We start from the raw sequence: 24,792 nt of genomic DNA on the forward strand, positions 1-24,792 counted from the left end.
CATTTGTATAAATTGGAGCCGTTTGATTGGTGCTGGAAGGGATTCGGATTTCAACGATCGAATTCGCTTTTTGTCTGATTGGATGGTCTGATTGGGGTTGAAGATGAACCCGATGTGCTGCATTGCACCGGTTTCGGTCGATTGGGATCGGGGCACCCCCGATGGCGACGAAAATGAAGAATTTTGATATGGGTTTTTTCACAAAAAATAAATAAATAAATAAAAGAGGGTGATTTGAGCTTTGCAGAGAAAGAGAGGATTTGGATGGAGTGCTTGCAGTTGTATCATTGAACAAGAAGACCATACAATAATGGAATGGAATAAAAAATGGCAAAGTGGATTAAAATATTGTAAGAATAATGACTAGATAATGCTGGAATGAAATAAAAAAATGGCAATAGTGGATTAAAAATTGTAAAGAAAATTAACTATTTGTTAAGAAAATTAAATTAATAGCACATTTAGTATTCTACCATTTTTGGTCATTTCACACAATCACAGCTGTTTTGCATAAAAGTTTACCAAACACTATCATACTGCTTTTTTTTTCTTTTTCCAAAAGCACTTTTACAAAAAAGTTTACCAAACACTCTGCTGCTTTATTTCACAGCCGCTTATTCTCACAGCACAGCAGAAACAGCTTTTTTTCAAAGCATAGCAATACCAACTTGCTTGTAGGAGTAGCTTCTGGGATATATAATAGACCTTAACTGTTTAGATAAAGGAAAAATCCAACAAGCATGTCGAAAATTTATTGTACCTATCTTATGTAGAAGCTATCCTCAGAGAGACTGAAGAAGATTCAAAACTGATTCTCTCTCCGGCAAGCTAGGAATGGCTCCCTTTACTTGAACACAAAGAGAAGCTGCCGCAGCTGGTAAAATGAGAATAGAAAAGAATCATCAACGAAAGTGTTATAAGGAACGTACTCAAAACAGAATAACAGGTGTTGTCGCCCCTACCTGCAAATCTCAAGCATTCTCGTTTGGACTTGCCCTCCACAAGAGCCACCGCGAAAGAGGCTGTAAAAGTATCACCAGCTCCAGTAGTATCAAGTACTTTGGCAGCAGATATGACTGGTTGTTTGAGTGGTTCTTCACCATCTACAAATAGGGCGGACCCTTTGTCCCCAAGTTTCACCAGGACTTGCTTAACGCCCTGAAATTAGACATAAAACAAAATTACGCCTTAGTCAAGCTAGAATATAAGAGCACCTTCCCGGTGTGATTACATGACCTACTATCAGCTAAAATCAATACTATCTGACAACATAAGGGCCAATGCAATAAAGCTGATGGAAACAGTATCAGAATGTCATGAAAAGATCAGATTTCGATATCTGCAAGATATTTCCCTTTTTGTCCAAGATGATATAACACCGAATACGAAATTATGCAACGATAATAACAAAAATCTTCAAATCATAGAAAACACAGTCTAGAAGCTTGACTAATCTGTTCAAAGCTATGAAAACTACTCAGTGTCGCACAACTTACCATTTTATGGAGTTTCACCACAGCATTACTAATCTGTTCAAAGCTTTCAGTCGGCATTCCTGTCAAACGACCAAGCTCAGTTTCATTGGGACTCAAAATATCAACAAAGTTCAATAGTTCTCTGGAGATTGGTATGTCCATCCCTCCAGCATCCAAAATGACTGGTACACCTGCACTCTTGGCAGCCTAATTACAAAATAGTATATCAGTTTATAAATTTGTTACGAACACAACAACAATTAATGGCATCAAAATGTTTACAGTCACATCTGCTATATAAAGGGACACAACATTGAAATTCAAAGTAAATAAACTTACGTGAGGAATTGAAAGTTATGGTCGCTCTTGATGCCTACAAACAGACCTACTGTCATGTACTTTAGGCCCTGTTTGGCAGCTTGAACTGTACTGACTATTTATGTTGGATAGGATAAATAGCCACCGGATAGTACTGACTAAATTAGTCGGACGTTTGGTGCAATATCGGACTAATAATTGTATTATTTATACTGTGTTTGGTATTATACCGGATAGGAGGAATTCAAAATATTATTACTTTTAAGATAAAAATTGATGATTAATGGAAAAAAAAAAAGCACTTTGCAGAAATATTTATGGAATTCAAAATAAAGCACTTTGATGATTAATGGAATTCAAAATATTTATACTGTTGTTTCTTCACTTTGCACTGCAGAAAAAGAAGCAGTTTGCTTCTCCCATTCCCAAAGCAAAATGAAATGGAGACGGGCACTCTACAAAGACCATCAACGCCCTCAGATGTAGAAGCAGATCCTAAAGCCCGTTCGTGTCCTCTCTCTCATCGAGTCCTACACCGAAGCCTCTCACATCTCCACCTCTCTGTCATTTGAAGCATCACCACCGATGTCAAACGGAAGCCAAAACGGGAATGCAGCAGCCATTGAAGTATCGGAACAACAACGTGCAGCAGCCGCGGTGAAGGGAAACGCAGAGAAGATAAAGATAATCTCGGTCACTGCAGCCATTGCTGCAGGACAGCTACAACCATTGAGTTTCGTCAGTCCATCGCGACTCTCCTCTTTCCTCCGCTTACGCAGTTCGCAGTGATCAGAGAAGGAGGAGGATGAGAAGTTGCAGGAGAGCGGAACAGAGGAGGAGGAGGAGAAGTTGCAGGAGGGCGGAACAGAGAGAGGCGTGCTTCTACCCGACTAAATAATACCATGGTTTTGGGCGGTACAACTAAGCGGGTATCAGCCGGATAAAGGAAGTGGGGCCGGATTATTTAATCCGGTGGCTATTTAATCCAAACAGACACCAAACACCGTACTCCGTATTATTAGTAATATCCGGTGTCTTATACGGTGTGCCAAACAGGGGCTACGTGACTACACGTGATCTGCTATGGGATCCACATTGAGCAAATTACCTTATGCCTGCAGAGATCCTATATGGTGCTCTGCTGTTTACAAGACACAGGCCTCAATTCAAGACTCAAGGACCTAAAAATCAATAGGACTTCACACCAATTTAATCATTTACAGCTGTGGAATAATTTTCATATAAATTGCCATTAGTAACTCACTTCATTGCCCAGCAGTGGGGAATAAACATGGCAGAAAATAACACAGAAATTTAATTGAATCCACGCATATGCTACAAGTAGATAGCAAGATCATTTGATCCTAATCTACCACAATCGAGCAATATCCTAAGCAAAATGGGAACTTATAGATTGAAAAAACTGAAAGCCCTGACCTTTGCAACCTGAACGTTGACAGATTCCGGAATCTCCCTCTGAAGCAAAACAATCCCAGCATTTCTCACAACCTCCAAATCCTCATCAGAAATCCTCTCAGGCCAGCACTCCATGTTGGACCCACCAACAATGATGATGGAGTTCTGCCCATCAGACTGCAACATCACCACCGCATGCCCAGTGGGCGCCCCAGAAACCGCACTCAGGCGATCCAGGCACACCCCGCCGCTCTCCAGAGCCTCGGTGATCAGCTTCCCATGGGCGTCCTCGCCCACCTGGCCGACGAAGTATGTTGGGTAAGAAAGCTTGCCGCCGCAGGCAGCCTGGTTGGCGCCTTTGCCGCCAGCCAGGGTCTGGCCGCTCTTGGCTGATATGGTCTCGCCTTCTTTGGGTAGACGGTCGATTTCGACGTAGATGTCGGCATTGGCTGAGCCGACCACCACGAGCGGCGGGGTTGCTGGGTTTGGGGATTTTGATGCGTCTACGGAGAAACAGGGAAATGGGTTTCTTCTATTGGATTGAAGATTTGGGTTTGCGTTGTTGATTGATCTGTTTGGGTGGGTTGGGAAATGGGTTTGAACTTGTTCGTGCCATTGATTTGACAGTGAGAAAACTGCAGCTCGGATAGCACTCATTGCTCTCTGTCTCTCTCTCCGACTGAAGTTTCCAGAGCGATGACGCTTATTGATACCCGATAGCACTCATTGCTTTTGATGTTTGAGAATTGGGACCCAAAATCTTATCTGAGTTTTACTTTCCCATTTTACCCTTAAAATTTGAAAATATATCATCTAATGATATTTCTCTTCAAATGTAAGTGAGAGATTTTTAATTCGATTATCGTCAAAAATGAATTTGAATCATATTATTATTGATCAACTCTGAGGTTAAGCCCAACATCTCCTCTTAGAGCACTTCCACCGTGGGAAACCCTCTCCTAGGTTATTCACTATTTAATCCACCTAGTGAACAGTAATTGTTTTTAATAAACAGTAACTACCTTTTGCATCTCTGCACTTGAATAGCCTTGGCAATAAATAAAAAAATATTAGTGTTTTTTTTTAAATAATACAAAATAATTTTATTTGTAATTTCAGATAAAATTTTTTATCGGTCTCATTGTACCATTCTCTATTAAAAAAAAATTATTTTTTTTATTTTTTTCTTTTCACATGATGATCCCAATCCAAAACCTTTTTTTTTATTATTTTTTATTCTTCTACTCTTTCACATGGTGCATTGGCACCATCCCAAAAGCCCAAACATTTTCTTTTCAACCCATGTCCCCCCCACAACCCCCCCCAACGCAAGCAAACCCTCCTCCTCTCTTCCTCCATCTTCACCACCCCACCGCCGCCTCTCTTCCTCCATCTTCACCATGCCACCCACCTCGGCCTCCATCAACAGTCCCGATCTTTCCCGCTCCCTTACCAAACTCTCTCTCTCTCTCTCTCCTCTTTCCCCAGAAAACAAATCCCAAATCGTGCAATCTTGGTGCGCCAGTGGAAGGAGGAGGATCACGAGTGCATGGGGGTGAAGGCGGTGTGGGGTGTGACGGCAGTTGCGGCGGAGGGGGATCTCTGCCATTTGTCTGTGGGTGTTCATCAACCTCAGCGACGAACTCCGGCAAGAGCCGTTGAGTTCGAAGCCTGGGTTTTACACTTTTTTAATTTTTTTTATTAATATTTTATTTTTTTTATTAATTTTATATTATGGTTGACGCCACCCTAACGTCAGCCCACATCACGTTACCTTCGGGCTCTCGAGCTGGCAACTAGTGCCAGACCTTTCCCTCGGGCCCGCTCGTGCTCCACCGCCAACACACGCTGGACTTGGTTGCTCGGGCTCTCTGGCACTGTTCATTGGCCTGTCCCTCAAGGGAGAGCACACGCTGGAAGTGCTCTTAATGTAGATAATAATATCGTTTGTTTAAAAAAATAATATAAAAAAAAGAGGTTTTTTTCTTTATTAAAGAAATCTAGACAACAAAAGGAAGGTTCAATTTTTAAAAGTTAAAATTGATCTTGGCCGCAGTATTAATTTGAATGGTCTAGATTATTTAGTCCGCAAGCTCGACAAACAGACATCCAGAGACGATCTCAATCCCATTATCCAAGTCCGCAATTCATAAACTAGCATTCTTTATTACTTGGTGTTATTACATAATGAATACATCAGTTTGAGTAAGATATAGAGGAAACGGCAAGAGGGATCTGCTTGGGTGCAACATACTCAAGGGAGACAGTTCCACCAGTGGCAATATGGTACCCATCATTTACAAGACACTCATTTTTGCTCAATCGCCTGAATATTCTCCCGTTAATCGGTCTCTCGGAGTGAAACGAGCCACATCTCAGACGGATTTGCCCAATTGTGCAGTCCTCACTTGGGCACGCATTCAGAACTTGGACGTTGAAAGCTCGCCTTCCTGAGGGGAGCTTGGCGTCGGGGAATTGTATCACCGAGATGAAGTTTTTTGAACACTTATGGTATGAAGTTTTTTGAACACTTATGGTACTCATTTGGCTCGATTCTTGCTGCAATGTGACGAGCATGCGAGATTAATTAACGTTTAGGATAAGAGTAACGTTCTCTTACTAGATATCTAACTTGGTATATGTTAGTTGGAATCATCACTGTAATTGTAGTATGTATTATCGGAATGTAATTTTCAGTTGTAATTAGTGTAGGATTGCTACGTAAATAGAGATTACTATAATTCTATGTATATTGTAATATTTTCCACACATTAATATAAAGAGTCATAGATCTACATAATATCACTCGTCTAGGTTTTTTCTCAGACCCTAAGTTTTCTCTTTACGTCCTAGGGTTTATCTTTTTCTCTTACCTTGCCGTCCAACCTATACCAAATTAACCAACGAAAAAAACAACACAACTCAACTCCCAAATTGTTTGCCGTCCACCCCTCCCAGCCATTCTGTCTTGTGGCGTCGTCTTCTTCCTCTCTTTCTGCCAAAACACTGCTCAATTTCTTAAACTCTATACCACCAACTATATTATTTGGGTTCGTCAACTCGAGGTCTTCCTTGTTGGTCATGATTTTTGTAAATATGTGGAGTCATAATATTTTTCACACATCAACATAAAGAGTTATAATTCTACATTATCATGTTACGCATGTACAAAAGTTCCAAATTTACAAGACATTAGGGTTGAAGAATTAGTGAAAAGCAAGCAAACCATTAGTGAAAGCAAGCTGAAGCAGCCATATGGTGGTGAAAATTGTGAAAACTGAAGCTGCTTGACTGAGGATTTGATGGCTTTCATCTTTTTGTGAAGAAACAAAAAAAATATACAAGTTAATTTTGATGAAGAATGGATTGCAATTGAGTTTTGAGTGTGTTTCACCATTTTATATACACGTTGTAGTTGCTTATTATAGGGGAAAAAAAAAGAAGGAATTAGTCGGTGATTTCACCGTCTACGCTTTTAGAGGCCGGGAAGACTCACATAAGGTTTAGAAAGAAATATTACAATAAATATTTTAGTCTTTTCAGATATCAAATTGATTTGGTTTTTACAACATAAACATACAATTATGTTTGAGAAATTTTATTTGGACCCAACTATCCTATCTCTACACTCAACTAAAAAAATTTCTCTACTAAAATTTCAAGTTTGCCCTTAAATAAATAAGAATAAGAAAATAAAAGAAAATAAACATTAGTATTTTTATCTCTACACCCAATAACTCAAAAAAATGGGACACCTCTGCACTCCATTATTTCTCACGAAACACACCCATATAACAAAATATTCTCCTGAGTTCATCAACAAGTAAGCTTGCGAGAAACCCTTGTTGCATGAAACCCTTAGCATCCCTTATTTATAATTTCAGCAGAGAAAACTTCTTACCAATTCGTTGGACATGAAACAAATTTCTGCAATATGAGAAAAAAGCTTCCATGTCAGTGTTTATTTAGAAGAGATAGCAACAAGGGTTTCTAGCTAGCTGACTTGTTAGTTTTAATAATTTATGCAAGTAGGCAACTCTCAGATAATGGTTCAAACAAGCAAACATATCAGCCGAAAACCTATGCTAAAATTATAAATGAGAGCTGATAAGGGTTTCTAGCAAGTTGACTTGTTGATGAACTCAAGAGAATATTTTGCTGTTATTTGAGTGGGTTTTGCCAAAAATAATGAATGAGTGCACTGGTGTGCCAATTTTGGAGTTATGGGGTGTAGAGAAAAAAACACCAATGTTTATTTTCTTTTCTTTTCTTATTCTTATTTATTTAAGGGTAAAATTGGAAGTTTAGTCAATAAAACTTGTTAGTTGAATGTAGAGATAAGACAACTGAGTCCAAATAAAATTTCCCTTATGTTTATGTTTATTTGGACTCAACCGTTTCTCAACTTTACCAAATCCTACCAAATAGTACAAGGCTAAATTCTTGAACATACTTGCAGGGATTCGCGACTTAATACAAGACCTAAGTTGCCACTAAAACTATAGAACGGATTTATTTTCATTTGTAAGTGAGAGGAAAATGTTCTAACTTAATTGATGACAAGTTCCATACTCAAAATCCCAACTCCAAATATTATTGTATCGAAAAGAAAGAGAGAAAAAAATTGAAGGCCGATATTAATTATACCACATTTATAGTATTATCAACCGAGACGGCTAAAAGTTGAAAACTCACCTGTTGCGGATTTTTATCTCCCCTTCTTGTTATTTCACCCCTTACGTGAGGGGTGGGATAGAGAGAAACAAAATCTCGGGCCAATAAGTAATGTAGAGGCAAGTTTGTTAAAGAGATTACGAGCAAAGTGATCAGTAAATGTGATTAATTACAAAGTTTGATTCTTGGTTTCAGGTTGACAATACGGCCATTTGCCATTCGGAATGTGCAAAGCATCACATATGATTAATGTACATATATGTCACAACTGTGTGCATCACTAGCATCCAAAGCTCATTGTATCAGAAAAAAAGTTGGCCATAAAAGTTCAATCTTGCAATTGAAATCTGCTGAGGATTCTACAAAATGGACATTTCCACTTTTGAGATATTGACATAACAGAAGACTAATCTACACATAAAATGCACGACTGCAATAATAGACACCCGAAAAAATTGATCTCGCACGAACAGAATGGTGTTATCTACGCATCTCTAGCTCGCTTAGTGACTTCTTATTATCCTGCAAAATTTTAAGCAACAAATTTATGAACAATAATATTAGTAAATGGTAATACAATGCACGGTGAAGTAAATTGAACAAATTTCTTGCCTTCCCAATTGAGAGAGTTCAGGCTCCGCAAGAAGCATGTCTTGCAGTGGTTTTGCATTCTGCTCTCTCTCAGCAGGACTACAAGATAAGGGAGGCAACAGCAGCATCAGTAATTTCAAGAAACAACTAGATTGCAAACAGAACATCAAAGCTTTACTGATCGAAGTCAAGCAACAGAAGTGCAATTTAAAAACAAAGTTTATCAGGAAATGCAAAAGAAGCGAACTACGCACCTAAACATATGATCAAGGGAGATAAGCCTGTGGTGAATTGTGTGCTTGCTGCCCACATAAGTCACAACTAAGCTGCCAGCATCCGGGTGGGGCCAGCTCCTTGAAGTAGGAAACCGGAGTACAAATGTTCCAGGTTCCTGGAAACCCCTTGAACCTTGAAGCGAAGTCTCAGATTCTTCCTTTGTAATGAACCCTTCTATCCACTTGGGAGATTTTGAACTCCACATTGTATTTATCCCATCTCTTGATAACGTAAAAGCTACAGGATATAACCAACACCACAACTTTTCAAAGTTCTCTTTGGCAAGATGTTCTTGGCAACCAGCGATTCTCCTCAGTAGCTCAAAGTCCTGAAAGCATTTCCCAAAGGAAAAGACTAAATTTTTGGAAGCTAATTCTTTTACAAAATTTCTTCTTGGCAATTAAACTTCAGAAAAGCCGAACGAAACAGAAAAAACAAGATAAACCCCTAAACTTTGTGGAATCACACAAACCAACTGATAATTTGTATCCAAGTTCTGTTAACAAAGTTCATCGCAGCAAGCAACGATAACGAAAGTTGAACCAAATAATGACATGGATGCTGTCACTGGAGCTCCACATGAGTAAAGACTTGAAAGAGACAACCATCAAGGTTGCTAAGAATTTACTAAGACTTCGAATTACGCCAATCCTTCAGCTTCAGACTCAAAAAATAAAAAACCTGCTATACTCGTAAAGTAGCCCAGGGCGTTTAACAGGTGTTTTAAATTTTGAGTTTAGCAAGGCGTTTATATTACCTTATAATTTTTCATTTTCAAGCTGTAACTCAAAGTATACAACATAAAAAAACCTACTAGACTAGGAATTTAAAATCTTTTCTGAGAAAAGGTTCACAAACTCAGTGGATTGAACACAAAGTTAAAATTTATTGAAAAAAATACGACTAATCTGAAAGCTTGATCATGTAATGTTGATTGCTCCACCAAATTCGGTTGTCTGACATACAGCAATCTTTAATAAATAGTCGATTATGGTGTAGGTGTATTATGAGCATGAGATACTTGATCCCACAGGAGATTCGAAATGTCTAATCCTTACATATTTCAACCAAGAGTAAACTAGAGAGAGAGAGAGAGAGAGAGTACCTGCTGCGTGAGAGACCGAGAATTACAACAAGCAATCTTCATGAAATGCTCTTCAATTTCAAAAACTGCACTCTCCCATGGAACCTGGCGGTTATTTTGTGAGATGGAATTCCAAGCTTTAGTTCCTTCTTCTACCAAACTCTTTGCCATTTCTACTTGGTGCCTGGGGGAATAAACAACAAAGAAAAAGGATTCTGATTATACAAGGATAAGTAATATACGGTACCGTAAATCAAAAATCAAGGATCAGTGGGTAAAAGATGATCAAACTCTTGTCCATTTTTTTCTTTAGTGTAAATTGACACGATATACACAAGGAAGGGGGTTTAGTGACTACATTATCAGTAATCTAATGAGATGAGCGCATCGGGTCTGCTACTTTCTAGTTTCTTCCTACAATTATTTTCGATCAGTCATGAGTCAGTTTTCACAGAAATGTCTAGTTGGAATCTCAAACTAAAACGGAAGCTAAGTTTGGCCACCAGTGGAGTATTGCGAATTTGGGATCCAAGCAATATTCTGTTTTTCTGTCATAATGAACAAGAACGTGAAATATCAAGCAAGATAGGATATCATCCGATTTCTTAACGCCAACAAGTATGATAGGATATCATCACATGTTCTGTTAACTCGAGCGATACAGCCAGTAATATGATTATATTAATAAAAAGACTAGTGATTACCTGTGGTGTGAACATCCTGAATACAAGGAAACCTGATGGGAAAAACTCAAAATTTCTTCATTGGAAGCAGTGCTGGCAATCTCTTTGAGCAGAAGAGTCTTCTCAGATAAACTTGCTAGGCAGTATTTGAAAATAGTTGCATCTGAAATTGGATTTCTACTACTTGATGTACTCATAAGATCTGGGTTTCTCACTTCGGGTCTCTCTGAATCAGTTCGGGAGTCGTCTATTTCTTCAACACTGTTGGGTCTACCAACCACATTTTTCGCAAGTGCTTCAACCTAATTTTCAATTTTTCTCAATCAGACTCTTGTCTATATTCACAACAGACGTTACCATATCTCGATGTTACAAAATGTTTTCTAAAGGTTACATAGCTTTTGAAAATACGATCATTCCATGACGGTCTTCATCTCTCCAGCCAAAAAATAAAAATAAAATATCATCTATAATAATCATCAAATTATATGCTCAAAGGTAGTAACTACAAATCTCAAAGGATCATGTATACTTCTAATACTGAAAATGTAGTATATATCTTTCCTTACAATATCAGTATCCTTAGAAGGAAAAAATAGCAAGTTTGGTTACTCATAAGGACTCCCTTCTATAGGAAGATTTGTGACAAAAATACTGAAGAAGACAAGTTTGGTTATGATATTATATTATCCTCTACGGGTTATCTAATTTGTCATTATATTACTTCCAACAGAATAGGAATCTCAAACAAAAGCATCCGCTCGAAATTTTCTTATCATGAAGCACACTTGTGAAAATCAGAGAAAAAAGATGAATACCTGTTTAGCAGTTCTAGCATGAGAGTTGCATTCGTCATCGGGTTGCTCCAAGGCGGAAACAGTTGCACGTATTCTATCTTGTCCCAACCTACACCGTTTTGATGATGGACTCAGTTTCTCTTCATTAACAGAACTGTGCTGAAGTTCTAAGGTTTCATCACCCAATCCCGATAACTGAGATAAACTAACTGGATCACTGGCAGATGCTGGTCTTTTCCATGCTGTAGTGGATATTCGAGTAGTGCGGCTCCTTGAGATACAACGAATTGGAGGAGTGAATGCCTTGAGGAAAGGATACTTTTCCAATTTTGGGATGTGAAACATTACGCGGAACATCCGATTATCACACTTAGATGAAAGCTGAAAGGAGAAAGAAGGATAGTCACTGAAAATTCTAGCAAACATGGAAAAAATTCATCACAGTAATACACCTCTGTGTATTGCACCTCAGAAAAAGGAACATTTCAATTAAAAAATTACGGGATGGTAACACGAGGAACCAAAAAGATCTTTTATTTCATTTCCAAAATTAGAACCTGGGATATCTTGAGCTTAAAAGACGCATGCCCTTTCAATGTTTTACTTGGTCTGTCCGAAAAAGCAAATTCAAACCCATCATGACTTGCCAAAAGCGGAGCTTCCCCATCACTTGTCTTCTCCACAGGTTCCCCATTGTCAGCATACACAAGGGAAGCAATAACCTGAAAGAGAACCAACGTCAACTGTGCATGTTAATATTTATTCAATGTTGCAAAGTGAAATTAACAGTACATAAAGTGTACAAAATGTCAAAACACAAATACAAACCTCCAACTCCTGGTTTGAAGGATGGGAAAAGGCATCTAACAGTACAACATCCAGTGAAAAAATCCTGCGACACGAGGCCTGTGATATGGTAAATAAAAGTGGCAATATCAGTTAGAAAATATCTCAGTGCAGTAACCCTTAACTTTAGATAGCATCCATTATTGTAACATTGTTAGAGAATGTTTGGGATTATCATGTATATGCATGACAAATTTTTTTTTTTGAAAAAGTAATAGGCATATCCAATTGAAGAGATAAAAATTTGAATCGATAAAGTTGTGAAAAGAACTACTGGATCCTTGACATCGTTCATATTTGGGATTTGTGGTATAAATGAAATCAATTTTATAAAACGCATCAACCACCACTGTCTACCTCAATCTCAGAAGCAGATGAATTATCAATTTGTGGAAATGAACTACTAACCTTGCCGCCAACAATACTCCAAACACCATCACTGTCTACCTCAATCTCAGAAGCAGATGAATTATCAATGGATAATTTTAGCGGTGGGTCCTGCGATACAAATATATTTCTTAGTAGAATAGACGTTTACTCTGGTGGATAGGGGGCTAAACGGGCTAGGAGAGTTAGTCAATTGAGATGCAAATTATAATAATCCCGTTAAAGAATTACAAGGGTCTACACACCTTAGCATAGTATTCCAAAATAGATGAAGTTAAAGGCAAAACTTTGTGATTGCAGATGTAACCCTGCAAACTATTGTCCTCTCTGCCACCAGATACCAAAATGATCTTCGTCAAACCACTTGCAATGGAGTCCTTGTTGAACAAAGACGACATAGATTTATTTCCCACAGCTTCACCATCAATATGCAGCCGCAAGGTATCAGACAAAACCTAAAATGAAGTCATAAACTCTTAGCATTTGATATATTAAACACAAAAGGTGCACACTAATCTCACCACCGACAAGGCACAGTCAAACTGTTTCTAGTATATAAAAACTAAAAAACAAAACAATAATGCATTGATAAACCTCACCTTAAGCAACAAAGAAGTGCGGCTTTTATCAGGTTTCAATCAAAATTTATTTACGAAGGCACGGGATCTTAATTAAATTGAATGTTTACTCTCATATTTCCCCTTTTTCCCTTTTTCATTTCTTTGGACAAGAAAAATCTTAGTTAACTTCTTCATTTGCATAACTTATCATTAAACAGAATCTGAGTTCTTTTGTTTCCTTGACACCTATTTCTTCTTAATTGCATTATGGTCCTATATCTACCAATGTATAACAAATTTATTCTCTTTTTAGTACCCAAAAGGTGCATACTAAGAAAATTTTAGCGGTAGAGACTTTAAGAAAAGACATGGAGTACTCGGAGCTAACAGAAGACTTGACGCAAACCGAGTGCAATAGCGTTCTAGGATTCATACAGCCGACACCACTTAGTTGGATAAAGCTTTTTGTTGTAGTTGATGTTGTTGTTGTTTAGTACCCATTCTAACCTACCGCTCAAAAACAAAATCTTGGAAACGAGCCTATCTTTAAATAACTAATAAGCCATACCTCACACCCAACATGAATCCATTTCTCCGTTGGAAACTCATTCTCCGTAGATACATATGAATCTTCGGACAACGAAGACAAGTCACAAGTTTCAGGAGCTTCCTTGTGCAAGATTCCCAACGGCAAAAGCACCATTTTCTTCTTCTCGCTCAAAACAAGAAAGGGCGCACTTCCAGTGGCACCCGACTGCTCCTGCATACAAGAAACGAAAAAAACAAACATCATCGAACACACTCAAAGAACCAAACACAAAATGTTCCAAACCATAAAAGGAAAATCAAATTCGAACATAATCGTTCACAGAAATCGCTCCAAGAACTGAAAACAGAGATCAAACTTGTACAAGCATTGAAATTCATAGAACAACTCTAGAAAAAAAAAACATAAAAAGAACAAAAATTGATCACCAAAAAGTCCAAGAAATCATCAGAAACTATCAAGAACACAAAAATGAGAAATGGGCATCCATTGTAATAGCTAAAAACATTAATTAAAAGGAAGGGAAAGAGAGAGAGAGAGAGAGACCTGAATGAGCGTGGCAGGAGAGGCAGCGGAGCTCGTGAGGTAGAGCCAAAAGCAAAGAGAAAAGGCTCCATCTTTTGGTTCAATTTCCGCTCTGAAGTCCTTCAGCAGCGAGTATTCCTCTCTTTCTTTTGCCTCATCCGCCATTGTTGTCGAGGTTTTGGGAATTATTGGGGTTTATTTCCCAAAAACCTTAAAACTCTCGCTCTGTCTGGTTTTTGGAAAGAAAAAAACAGCGGTTGTTTTGAGTGACCGCTGTCAACTAACGGTTGGTACTGTTGTTTCTGTGTGTTCCACTTTGCGGTTTGAGATGGGTGATGATCCAGTGCTTTGCGGAGTACTTTGGTTTCTGAACCCAAACGCGCCTTTTCAGGCTTTTTTTTTTTTTTTAAATAAAACTTTAACGAAAAGCTCTGGTACACCGATATTTTTATATTAAAGGAGGAAGAGTTCTGTTAAGCCACACAATGGGTAACCTAATTTGTATCGAATTCATCATCCATGAGATTCGAACCTAAAATCTCTCACTTCAAAGTGGAAAAGAATAATACCAGACTGTAGTACTGAGTGGTTACACGCTCCTATTTAATCTTGTTCATTATTTTCGTTTAATTTAGTCAATTCGATGGTTATAAGTAAAGAGTTGCTTGTGAGATGCAAAAGAAATTAAAAATCATCTCCCTTCATTTTTTTAATGCTTTTCTAAGAAGTTATCTTTGCTAAGAGCATCTCCACCTGTTTTTGGAGGGCGAGGGCAAGGGAACCATGAAAAATATTTGCTTTTGTGCAAGTGCACCTGTTTGAGAAGAGGAAGGGTAAAGACAATGGCGATTACTAATCACATATAATTTTTTATGTCTTATGCCTTGTAAGTATGTACTTAGTTTGTTCTTTGAAAATAACACTCCCTATTTAACTCTGATAATTTAATTTTAAATACAAAGCATAGCGTTACAAACAAGCATAATTAATAAAAAAATAAAAGGCAAATGAAGAAGATAGTTAAACCTTTTGTTACGTGTGTTTAATTTTACGTGTGTTGTTTAAAAAACATTTATGTTTTTTTAGAGTTGTTTGGTAATTTCAAATTTTTTTTTTGTAAATTGAAAATCCAATGGTCCAAATAAGAGAACAGTTGGAAATCCAACGGTCTGCAAGGGAACTTGCTGTCACGTGTGTTGGTCCCACTGCTGCAATTGGGCAGCTGCAATGGAGAAAATGATCCTCTCCAGATCCCTTCAACCTAATCCTCCTCATCAAACAATTTGGACTCTTAAAATTTGATCCAACGGCTAAAGTTATTATAATTTTTAAAGTAGGCCCGTGTTTTTAGCCGTTGGATCAAACTTCAAGGGTCCGGATTGTTTGATGAGGAGGATTAGGTGAAAGGGATCCAGAGAGATCTCTATCCCTGCAACAGTACATGCGAAGGCAGCTGAAGGGGCCCCTGTTTTTACTCCGTTGGACCTGCTTTGTTCAACCAGTTCAACCCAATTGCAAGGGCAATTGGGTGACTGCTGGAGATGCTCTAACCAGAGTCGGGGCAGAAAGTGCGATTGGCCTCGGGCCCGGCTAAAGGGAGGGCTCCAAAAACCATTTGCTACATGAGCAAGCAATCAGTTTTCAGGGAACATTCCGGCAACTCTTTGCAAGGGACAAATGGAAGAGATTCTGATGATACACATTGAGTTTTCCGGCAAGATCCCGGCGAGGTTGGGTTAAATGAGAAAAACGCCATACTTTGATTAGCTAATAAATAGAAACTAGCTGCTATCGGGAGCAACATATGGTGTTAGAAATGTTAAATGGCTTTGTCATTTATAACCAGTAGAGGTAGCAAAGTTGGTTTAAAACTGGATGAACACTCCGAACAGTGAGCACCACAATAAAAACCCTAATCAATGGACATTAACATAAACTACAGCAGTGAAATGTCTTCCGGTACGTAGGATAAGTGACGATTCATACAAAACAGAGCATCGCTCTGTCCTGTTTCGGCAACACAGGCTTTGAGGCTTTGATCATTCTGGAAAAGGTCAGCGTGATGGAGCACGTGACGCCTGGAAGTAGAAATGTAATTTCGTGTTTATATTTTTCTTCTTCTGGAAAAAATAATTGTGATTGAAGTCTGGAAGTAATAACTAAGTTGACATCAAGCACAAACCTTTCCTACTTGCACTCGATCAGAAGACAGGAATTTTAGGGGCACTTTCGTTGTATGTAGGAAGCCCCATGCTCCTCGTACCTGTCAATTGCAATCACACGAAGCAAAATATCAGTAGACGACTCCAAAACACTCTACATGATTTCTTAATCATCTACAATGTAGATCGTTTGATATGGCTGAGCAAGACACAGGTGAAATCATGAAACTTACTCAGCCTTGGAGAACCACATTTGCTGGAATGAACCGAGAGACGCCAATATACTTCCGCCTATCCAAACACTGCAAAATTAAACACCAACATGAAGTCAGGAAAGGAGAAATTTTGCATGTACGTATATTATGAACATTAAATTTTTAAAAGCGCATAACCTATAACTACACAAAGGTGAAACTTGAAAGCTTTTGAGTGAGTTTCGAAGTTATACGGTTAAACATGCCTCAAGTGTATTCTCTATGAGAGATGCAAAAGTTCAAAGTTAAGCGACTGACAAACTGCCATCACATGACCCTAGAATAATTTCAGGGTGCTCGCATGAAAAATGTAATCCAAAAATCAAATAACAGTTGCAGAGTTGCAGCCAAATTGCTTATGTATGGGATCTTCTGTGCTAGCATGGGCAAAGAGAGGAACAAAGGACTTGAAGCAATTTATATTTACCTGAATCGCCTTTCGGTTGAATTCCCGGCCACCAATACTTTAACTCTAGCAGCTTGAGGGGACTCCTGCAGGTTGAATGATGGCATTTTGATATTTCATACTAATAATTACACAAATAATACTGTACCAGCTGAAATCAATTTAACTACTTTGAGTACAAATGATGTTAGCATGCAGAGAGAGAGATAGAGAGTTCAACGACACCGATGTATTAAGCCAATGGCCAATGCTGAAAAGCATGCCAGTGCTTTGCTTCCTGAAGATAGTATGTGCTAAGATAAACAATACAAAAGTTATAGAACGAAGGCGATGAGAAACTAGTTCTTCTAAGTTGCAATGCCACAAACACATTAAAGAACAAATTTAGTACCCAGATCTTACAGTGAATTTATAAAACATGAAATTGTTACTGCTAGACAATTGAAACAATATACCAAATAGAAGCCAAATTCAATAATAAAAACAGTTGGCTGGGATTAATAAAAAGGGAAAAAGAAACATGACCATGGTAGTGCTTCATTTAAAAGACATACCTCCAGCATGTCTTTCTCAAGGCGTTCCTTCAACTGTTGCATTGATGCTGTGCCACCGGCAAGCTGTATAAAATAACAGAAGGAAAAACCATGTCATATAATTCTCAAGTTGCATGTCAAGAAATTCCGTGGAAAAATTGGTGTCAATGGATGTGATAAACTAAGAAAATTTTCAGGAATTCTGCATATTCACCATAGAAATTGCAACACTTACTCGGTAAGTCCTACCAAAAGATATCAATTTGCATCCAGAACTAAACTAATTTATGCTATTAATTTTTGTCAATTCTTTGGGGAAAAAAAAAAAAAACCTGATTCATGCAAAAAATAAGTAAATTGATGCTCCAACCAAAAAAATATAATAAATAAGTGACTGCATCATTTTACCAGTATACTACTAAACAATTCACGGCGGATGTCCACATCACACTTGTTAATGCTCTCGATAACCTGGAGAGAAGAAACAAGAAAAGTTAACCATGAATTAAAAAATGAGGGGAGAGGGGAGAAGAAAAACAGAGAAGCAACTGCATGGATACACCCACTTATTGTCAAATAAAGTATGATATTACCATTTGTGGCAGACCACGAACAGTGGGAGCAATTTCTGCAAAATGCTCCATACCAGGAATTGTCTGACATTTTCATAAAAACAAATATGACAGATATAAGATGCAGGAAAAATATTTTATTCAATACCAATTAAAACTTATATTTATGCAACCAATCCATCCAGCAATTGCTTCAACCAAAGTTTTATCAGGGGTCAAATTTTCTTCTGAAGTGCAATTTACAATTGATTGATAAAATGTGGTCCAACCATACAAAAAATATTTTGAAAAATGTAACATCTAATCCTCTAAAATTCCAAGAGCGTAATCAAATTATGGGACTGACCCAGCTCTATTTCACAAGCGTTCTTCATTTAAAATTTAAAGTGGCCTTCATATATCCAAATATTACCCATACAATTAGTAGACATGAAGATATTAGTAATCAAGTAATGAACTATTCCACGAAAGCCAATTTATTGATCAAACCAAAAATGGCCCACAGAAACAAACTCAAGATATCTTTCAAGTCAGCAGTTATCTAAGCATAAAGAAATGCTGAAAATGAACAAGGCATATGATAGACTTAGTGTCCATAGTACTTTGTAGATTATCTTTCTTTTTCAATAAAGTTCCTGTTTTCTTGTCCCATAAAAAAATGCTCAAGATGAAACAGTCATGTCTCACTTTGCACAAGGTTCACATATTAAGACGAAGTGGGAACTAGGAACCGTTAGTTGAATGAAATTATTGAACAGATAATAATAAGATCGTGGTGAAATGCAAATGTGTCCCATGAGATTTCAAGGATTCAAGGAAAGTGTAAAAAACTGGCATCATATAGTTTAGAAGACATCCACCTGAGCCAAGGATGGGTTAAAGAGAATATCAGGAATCTTGAATCTATCAGCTCCGATTTCAATTGTCCTGTATCATGCAGGTTCATAAAGTAACTATACATTTATACTAGAAACAAAAATCAAAGTTAATTAAACAGTATACAATATGCGCAAAATTAGATAGTCATCATTTAACGAAGTGCACCATGAATTAACAAGATCAAGAACAGATCTAATGAATTCAATAGGGGAAAGTGTAACCCTCTAAAAATATAGAAAAGTTACAACAAACCAAGATGCAAAAGAATAGGACTCACTGGCCATCAGGAAGCTCATATGAGGTCATTGGAATGTTTGAATATGCGATTTCTGGAAGAAAAAAAAAAATGAAAATCCTATTAGAACGCTAATTGAACATTTTTTTTATCTTTGTTTGAAGAATATAGCAATTAATACAGGAGCTATGAACAATGTGAAAACAACTAACAAGGTTGAATCATAGAAAAAAGAATAAACTATCATCCATTCATCGTGTAAAAGTAAACAATATCTTGAAAACTCCAAGCAATTGAGTTTTCAAAGAGCTAAGATGCTCTATCCTGCAAAACTCCGAAAACTCCAATAATCAAGCTATCAAAGAATTAAGCTATCTCTGTACTCCTTAAGTACTAATTGTATCAACATTTGAACGAATTTCCAGATCAAAAAACTTTTAAGAGAACATAAGGTCATATATGGACCTTCAAGCAACAATCAAGGATATCATTTGTGAATAAAGAGAATAAATGCAAAATTGCCCTTCCAAATATCAGGTCTTAAACAAATAAATATGTTTTGAACCCAGTAGCAAAAATAACACAATAACCAATTGATTTTTTTTTTTTTCCCCGAAATCTGCAATCAAGACTAAAACGTAACATCACTGACAAAGTTTATAGCCTAAAAAACATTAAAACGCATGAGAAAGGGATATATAGCAAACCATCATATGGAGTGTCCGGGGCTCTACACACGCATTCTTTGATGTCACTAGCAATTATCCTCTGCCAAGAAGGAACATTCAGCAGAAATGAAAAAAAATATATATCATATCTCAAAAAGTAATATTCTGGTCAATCACAGACAGACCTGGGCATAGAGTCTGTAGCTTTCTGTGGTATTTGGAAAATCAACATCTACTACCTACAACATTGAGAATATCATTAAGCTAAACAAATATGATATTAAGCTATCAAAAAGTAAAACAAAAATATTCATCCATAATACTGACGAAGTCTCACAATTGATAACAAGATAAACGAAGGATGCATAGTTACAGAGGAACAATTAATAACCCAACAGCAAGTATGCACCAAGCCACCACTATAATATTCAGACTGGAAGCATATTTTGCTACTCTTAGCATTCCATTAATTTAGAATACATCCACCATTAAAATCCAAAGGTACCTGAAACTCTCCAGGTCGTGTTTCCCTTCTCTTAAAAGAATATCTGGGTTTAATCTACAAATAAATAAGAAAAGGACTAAATAAGTTAAAAACAGCAATTTTGGGCAAATGATTCCCCTCCAAAACGAAATTTAGGTGGTCACTCACCATCATGCCTTTACTTTCCAAACTTTTTGTCAAACAATCAGTAAGAAACTCTCCCCCAATAGGAGAAGATGACACAGCCTGTAACAAGTTGACAAATAACAAAATAGGAAAGAAAAAACAGGTGTCAAAATTTGACAAAGATTGGTTAAATTCTTATACATGGAATCCAGAAACAAGCAATCATAAATTTTCGGTTTATTTCACTTTACAGAAGGTTTCTAAAGGCGTTTATAGAGTGCAAGAGGGCATTATACAATATATATATATATATGTATGTATGTATGTATATGTGGCGCACCTTGAAATGTAATTATATAAAAATATGCTACAAATTAACTTGTTATGAATGAAGATCAATCATCTAATTTGACAGGAAAGTGAGAAATACCTTTTGAAGAACATAGCCATCATGAACTGGAGCAACTGTAGTTGATCCTCCACCACTAGATGAATTTTAAATTTTTGCGAAATACCGTACATTAGTTTTGCATTCGCAATAATCAGGCAAAATATAAAGGGGGCAATAAATACATTATCAAATCACACTAGAAACGATATTAAAAAATCATGTTGTACATTGCATATAAAAGAATATCAAATTCATAGATGTAGTATTCATAAAGTTTAAATTCGATTGATACATTATCGTTTGGTTTATGATTCCTAAAGTTACATTCATAATTTCAGAAATTTCTGCATTTGTCCACTTTTACCTACAGGCCACTGAGATAGATATTCTTTTGACATTTATTAGAATTTGAACTACTGATTTGTATCCATCAACATTCTCTTTCATGGGATTAACATAAAACAAAAATCATGTGGATCTATGGTCTGCATCAAGTGGACAGATTGACTTAAAATAAGCTTATGCATAAGTGTGAAAATGAAAGGATGCAATCATAGAAATGGTAATCCAATTATATACAATTGGTTCAGAACAAAAGATGATGTGCAAGTACTAAAATTATATACAGCAAGAATCAAAATGATGTCATCTACCTACCTATCTACTACTAACGAGGTAGCTCGACCTGATGCAAATGATGTGAGAACCTGACATAAGTAAAAAGTTATAACGGTTACTCACTAATTACAGACTGAATTTCAAAAGGAAACAAAGAGCAGAGTCTGCAAATAGTAATCCATGTTCTACAAGTTGGAATCAGGGAGAAGGGGTGAACAGGGGCATACAGCATTCTTGGCCAAAAAAAAGGCAGGAACTTTGTACTTTTCAAACATAAGCTCTGCCGTCCTGTCAGGTAAAACACAAAACTCAATCACTTAACCTAAAAACTAAACAGCATAAAGATACACCAACTAAACCATCAATAATGATGGAACAAATAATATCATTTCTATAAAACCTTTCATCAATGGGGCCGGCATACTTATTACAAGTTAGACACCTAAGAACAAAAAATCTAGGTATGCAACAACTGTACACAGACACAAAGAAGCCATCAGTCTGCAAATAAAAATACAAAAGTTCGTATAGCTGAGCTTTGTGAGGCATAGGGGTCAATGTGAAGTCTAACTTTATTACAAAAGAATACATGAGCTATTACATAAGCATTTTAGCTCGACTTGATAGTTACAAATTTTAGCTGATGAGAAAATTTAATAATTACCATATTACCTTTCTCTTTGTTGTTGAGTGTTCGAAGATGGCTCTGCAAGTAGCATTGGATGCTCTTTGGGATCAACCAATAGACATTCCCTGAAATAATAGCAAGCACTTACTGATATGGTAATACCAAAATAAAACATCTACCTAAATAATTGGGAAACATATATTGCCAGATGGACAGTTCACAGGGAAAAGGATAACAGCCAAGCCTTCGCACTATATAACAGTACTGAATATGAGCTGCTACTGTATTACGTACATCTGTTAAGTTCAAACTCGTATTACGCGAATAATGGAATATGGTTGAACAAAAGAACTTCTAACATATGATGATCACTCCCCAAAAACAGATGACATCAGTATTCTTCTGACCCAATTAGATCAGTGAGAAAAATTTGTACCAAAGCATTACTGCGGTGAAGATGTATACAGAAATGAGTACTAGAAACATTATCATTTGTTGATCATTATATCCTAATGTTACTAAAACCATAAGCGTAATAGAAGAAGCCGACCGTTCAGGGTGTTGCATTATATGCATGCCTTATATTTACTTAACCAAATTATTAATCAACAATTGAAATGAGAAAACAAATTTAACCCATAGTAGATTACTAATTCATCCATTAGTAGTTACCTAAAAGCATGGTCCCATATACCCTCCACAGCATCCCAGTCAACAACTACTCCATCCTTTATGGATGACAGCACCTGATACAACAGCAGTAGTTAATCAAAATCTAAAAGCAAAAGGTCGAAACTGTGCTTCAATTACAAAAGCTTTAAATTCAAAACTGACCTCCATATGATCCCGACGGTACCCTAAGGCTTGAGATCCTACAAATAATTTGCGCTTTCCCTTGGCTTTGTCAGAATCAAGAGATTTTGAATTATTCTTTGGATCTACAGCAGGTCCAGAGTTGTTTTCCATTTCTGTTGCATCAACTTCCATTTGATCAATTGACCCGACAACCTAAACAAACAAGAACAGATGCCAAAACCAGGTTAAATTTTTAATTCACTTATGAACTAGTAATGATGAATATCCAATTGACAGACAGACAGACGCACAGTAAACAAATTTTATACCTAATGTGACTAATTTAATAAGTAAGGTCCATCCTCTAATATGTAGAAATTCGATGCATATAAACTTCATAACTAATAAGTTCAAAAAATTCAAAAAATAAAATAAAATGAAAAGCTTCATCCACTTTTCAAAAATTCCTTAGTCATTTAAGCACAACCATGAGCTTCCCGCCTAAACACGTATATCTGACCAGCCTTAACGCCCCCTCTACTGAAGATGTTCCCCCAATAGTCTCACATTATCCATCATGGTATAGAAAATAGCGACGAGGGACTCTGGACTCATCATTCTTCTGGGTAAAAAACAACTTACAATTCAAATATCTTTGGGACGGTCGAAACGCCAAATGTGTACCCAAAAGGATTTATGAAGAACAAAATCTTTAGCTATAATCTTAAAAGTTTTCAAATGGGCAATTGCAAAACACACATTCTGCATTACCACTAAATATGGCAAAAAGGGTAAACATTTCCCGGATCTATAAAATGAAAATCCTCAGTACTACATTTTCGGTTAAACGTACCAACAAAGTTGTGAAATTTTCTACAAAAATTAAGGTTTAAAAAGAAAGAGAGACTAAATGTGACTGCCACTATGAACAATTGAAGTAAAAAATTGAGCAGAAAGTAAGCACATACGGAAGGGAAGACGGCCTTGGGCGCATCTTCGCCAGCATAGCCGGCTTTGCAAGTGTGGGAGCCAAGGTCGAGTACGACAGCTGATACCTCATCTGCAACCAAAGAAACCAGAAATCCCCAAAAAAAAATTCACCAAGAAATCAGAAAAAAAATAAGAAAAAGAATGAGAAATCTAATGGCATGCAAGTGCAGTTAGGTTCTTGATGAACTCACCGCCTCCGTACATAATTGAAGCTTTCTGAGAGACAAGATTTCGGCGGAGGAGGAGAATTTGCTCTGCGAGTGCGGGAGGAGAAGGAACGAGCGAGGGAGAAGGGTTTAAAGAAGTTTGGACTTTGGAGTGGAGACTTCAGCAACGACTAGCTCAGTGCTTTTATTTACATTATTTATTTATTTCTCTCTAATTACAAAACTACCCCATGACTTTTTGTATTTGTTTCACTCAAATCCTAAATTCTTTTTTTTTTTTGTTACAAATTGGTCCCTTACCTTTTGAAATTTTGTTGGACAGTAGTGACACAAGTTACAAAAGTTGCACAGCAATAGCGGTATGTGAAATTCAATTCGATTGTTTTTTTAGTTTAAATAGTGTCAACTATGTTAACAAAGAAATTTTTTTAATGATGCCTAATAGTTATGGTTTTTGAAGACTCGTATAGAGGACTGAGAGGCATAAGTGGCATGGTAGTTGTGCCTCCGACGCTTATTTCTATGAAGGATCTTGGGCCCTTACATTATTTCTTGGGGAGGGAAGTGACTCGCATGCCGACTGATCTGTATATCTCTCAGTCCAAGTATATCCTAGACCTACTCAAGAAAACAAAAGATGCTTGATGCCAAACCTAGTGGTCATCGGTTAAGTCTTCATGCAGGAGAACCACTTTCATATGGTAC

The 24,792-nt window shown here is 37.1% G+C and overlaps 3 protein-coding genes across 3 annotated transcripts; all 3 read right to left on the minus strand.

Moving 5' to 3' along the window:
- Positions 1-405: 405 nt before the first annotated feature.
- On the minus strand, positions 406-3,925 carry LOC103931563 (ribokinase-like). Its single transcript, XM_009341085.3, has 4 exons — positions 3,231-3,925; positions 1,497-1,682; positions 963-1,158; positions 406-874 (listed from the first exon to the last, which is right to left on the minus strand). The coding sequence occupies exons 1-4, from the start codon at positions 3,864-3,866 to the stop codon at positions 783-785; spliced, it is 1,110 nt and encodes a 369-aa protein (XP_009339360.2). The 5' UTR covers positions 3,867-3,925; the 3' UTR covers positions 406-782.
- Positions 3,926-8,108: 4,183 nt separating this feature from the next.
- LOC103931564 (SH2 domain-containing protein B-like) lies at positions 8,109-14,458 on the minus strand. Its single transcript, XM_009341086.3, has 12 exons — positions 14,201-14,458; positions 13,676-13,867; positions 12,793-13,002; positions 12,569-12,658; positions 12,143-12,220; positions 11,872-12,036; positions 11,336-11,695; positions 10,539-10,819; positions 9,856-10,018; positions 8,729-9,078; positions 8,496-8,573; positions 8,109-8,405 (listed from the first exon to the last, which is right to left on the minus strand). Exons 1-12 carry the CDS (start codon positions 14,342-14,344, stop codon positions 8,387-8,389), a joined length of 2,130 nt encoding a protein of 709 aa, XP_009339361.1. The 5' UTR covers positions 14,345-14,458; the 3' UTR covers positions 8,109-8,386.
- A 1,526-nt stretch (positions 14,459-15,984) lies between these two features.
- On the minus strand, positions 15,985-24,249 carry LOC103931566 (actin-related protein 4-like). The gene is made up of 21 exons (XM_009341088.3): positions 24,112-24,249; positions 23,899-23,990; positions 22,970-23,143; positions 22,808-22,881; positions 22,180-22,260; positions 21,735-21,795; positions 21,547-21,596; positions 20,929-20,983; positions 20,541-20,618; positions 20,394-20,447; positions 20,074-20,127; positions 19,928-19,988; positions 19,263-19,314; positions 18,967-19,033; positions 18,128-18,190; positions 17,943-18,005; positions 17,556-17,618; positions 17,023-17,087; positions 16,575-16,643; positions 16,362-16,442; positions 15,985-16,257 (listed from the first exon to the last, which is right to left on the minus strand). The coding sequence occupies exons 1-20, from the start codon at positions 24,122-24,124 to the stop codon at positions 16,397-16,399; spliced, it is 1,335 nt and encodes a 444-aa protein (XP_009339363.2). The 5' UTR covers positions 24,125-24,249; the 3' UTR covers positions 15,985-16,257; positions 16,362-16,396.
- Between the last annotated feature and the right edge of the window lie 543 nt (positions 24,250-24,792).

The sequence above is a fragment of a genome, unplaced genomic scaffold, assembly GCF_019419815.1.
Source record: "Pyrus x bretschneideri cultivar Hongxiangsu unplaced genomic scaffold, Pyrus_bretschneideri_v1 Contig25, whole genome shotgun sequence".
NCBI lineage: Eukaryota > Viridiplantae > Streptophyta > Magnoliopsida > Rosales > Rosaceae > Pyrus > Pyrus x bretschneideri.

Coding starts and splice junctions, on each gene's coding strand:
- LOC103931564 (XM_009341086.3), bottom strand. CDS start 14,344: ATGGCGGATGAGGCAAAAGAAAGAGAGGAATACTCGCTGCTGAAGGAC. Junction 12,221..12,568: donor GGAGTATTGTTGGCGGCAAG/GTTAGTAGTTCA, acceptor ACCATATCACAG/GCCTCGTGTCGCAGGATTTT. Junction 10,820..11,335: donor ATGCTAGAACTGCTAAACAG/GTATTCATCTTT, acceptor ATTGAAAATTAG/GTTGAAGCACTTGCGAAAAA.
- LOC103931563 (XM_009341085.3), bottom strand. CDS start 3,866: ATGAGTGCTATCCGAGCTGCAGTTTTCTCACTGTCAAATCAATGGCAC. Junction 1,159..1,496: donor TGGTGAAACTCCATAAAATG/GTAAGTTGTGCG, acceptor GTCTAATTTCAG/GGCGTTAAGCAAGTCCTGGT. Junction 875..962: donor AGAATGCTTGAGATTTGCAG/GTAGGGGCGACA, acceptor TCATTTTACCAG/CTGCGGCAGCTTCTCTTTGT.
- LOC103931566 (XM_009341088.3), bottom strand. Junction 17,088..17,555: donor TTGAGAAAGACATGCTGGAG/GTATGTCTTTTA, acceptor TTCAACCTGCAG/GAGTCCCCTCAAGCTGCTAG. Junction 16,644..17,022: donor TCAACCGAAAGGCGATTCAG/GTAAATATAAAT, acceptor TTAATTTTGCAG/TGTTTGGATAGGCGGAAGTA.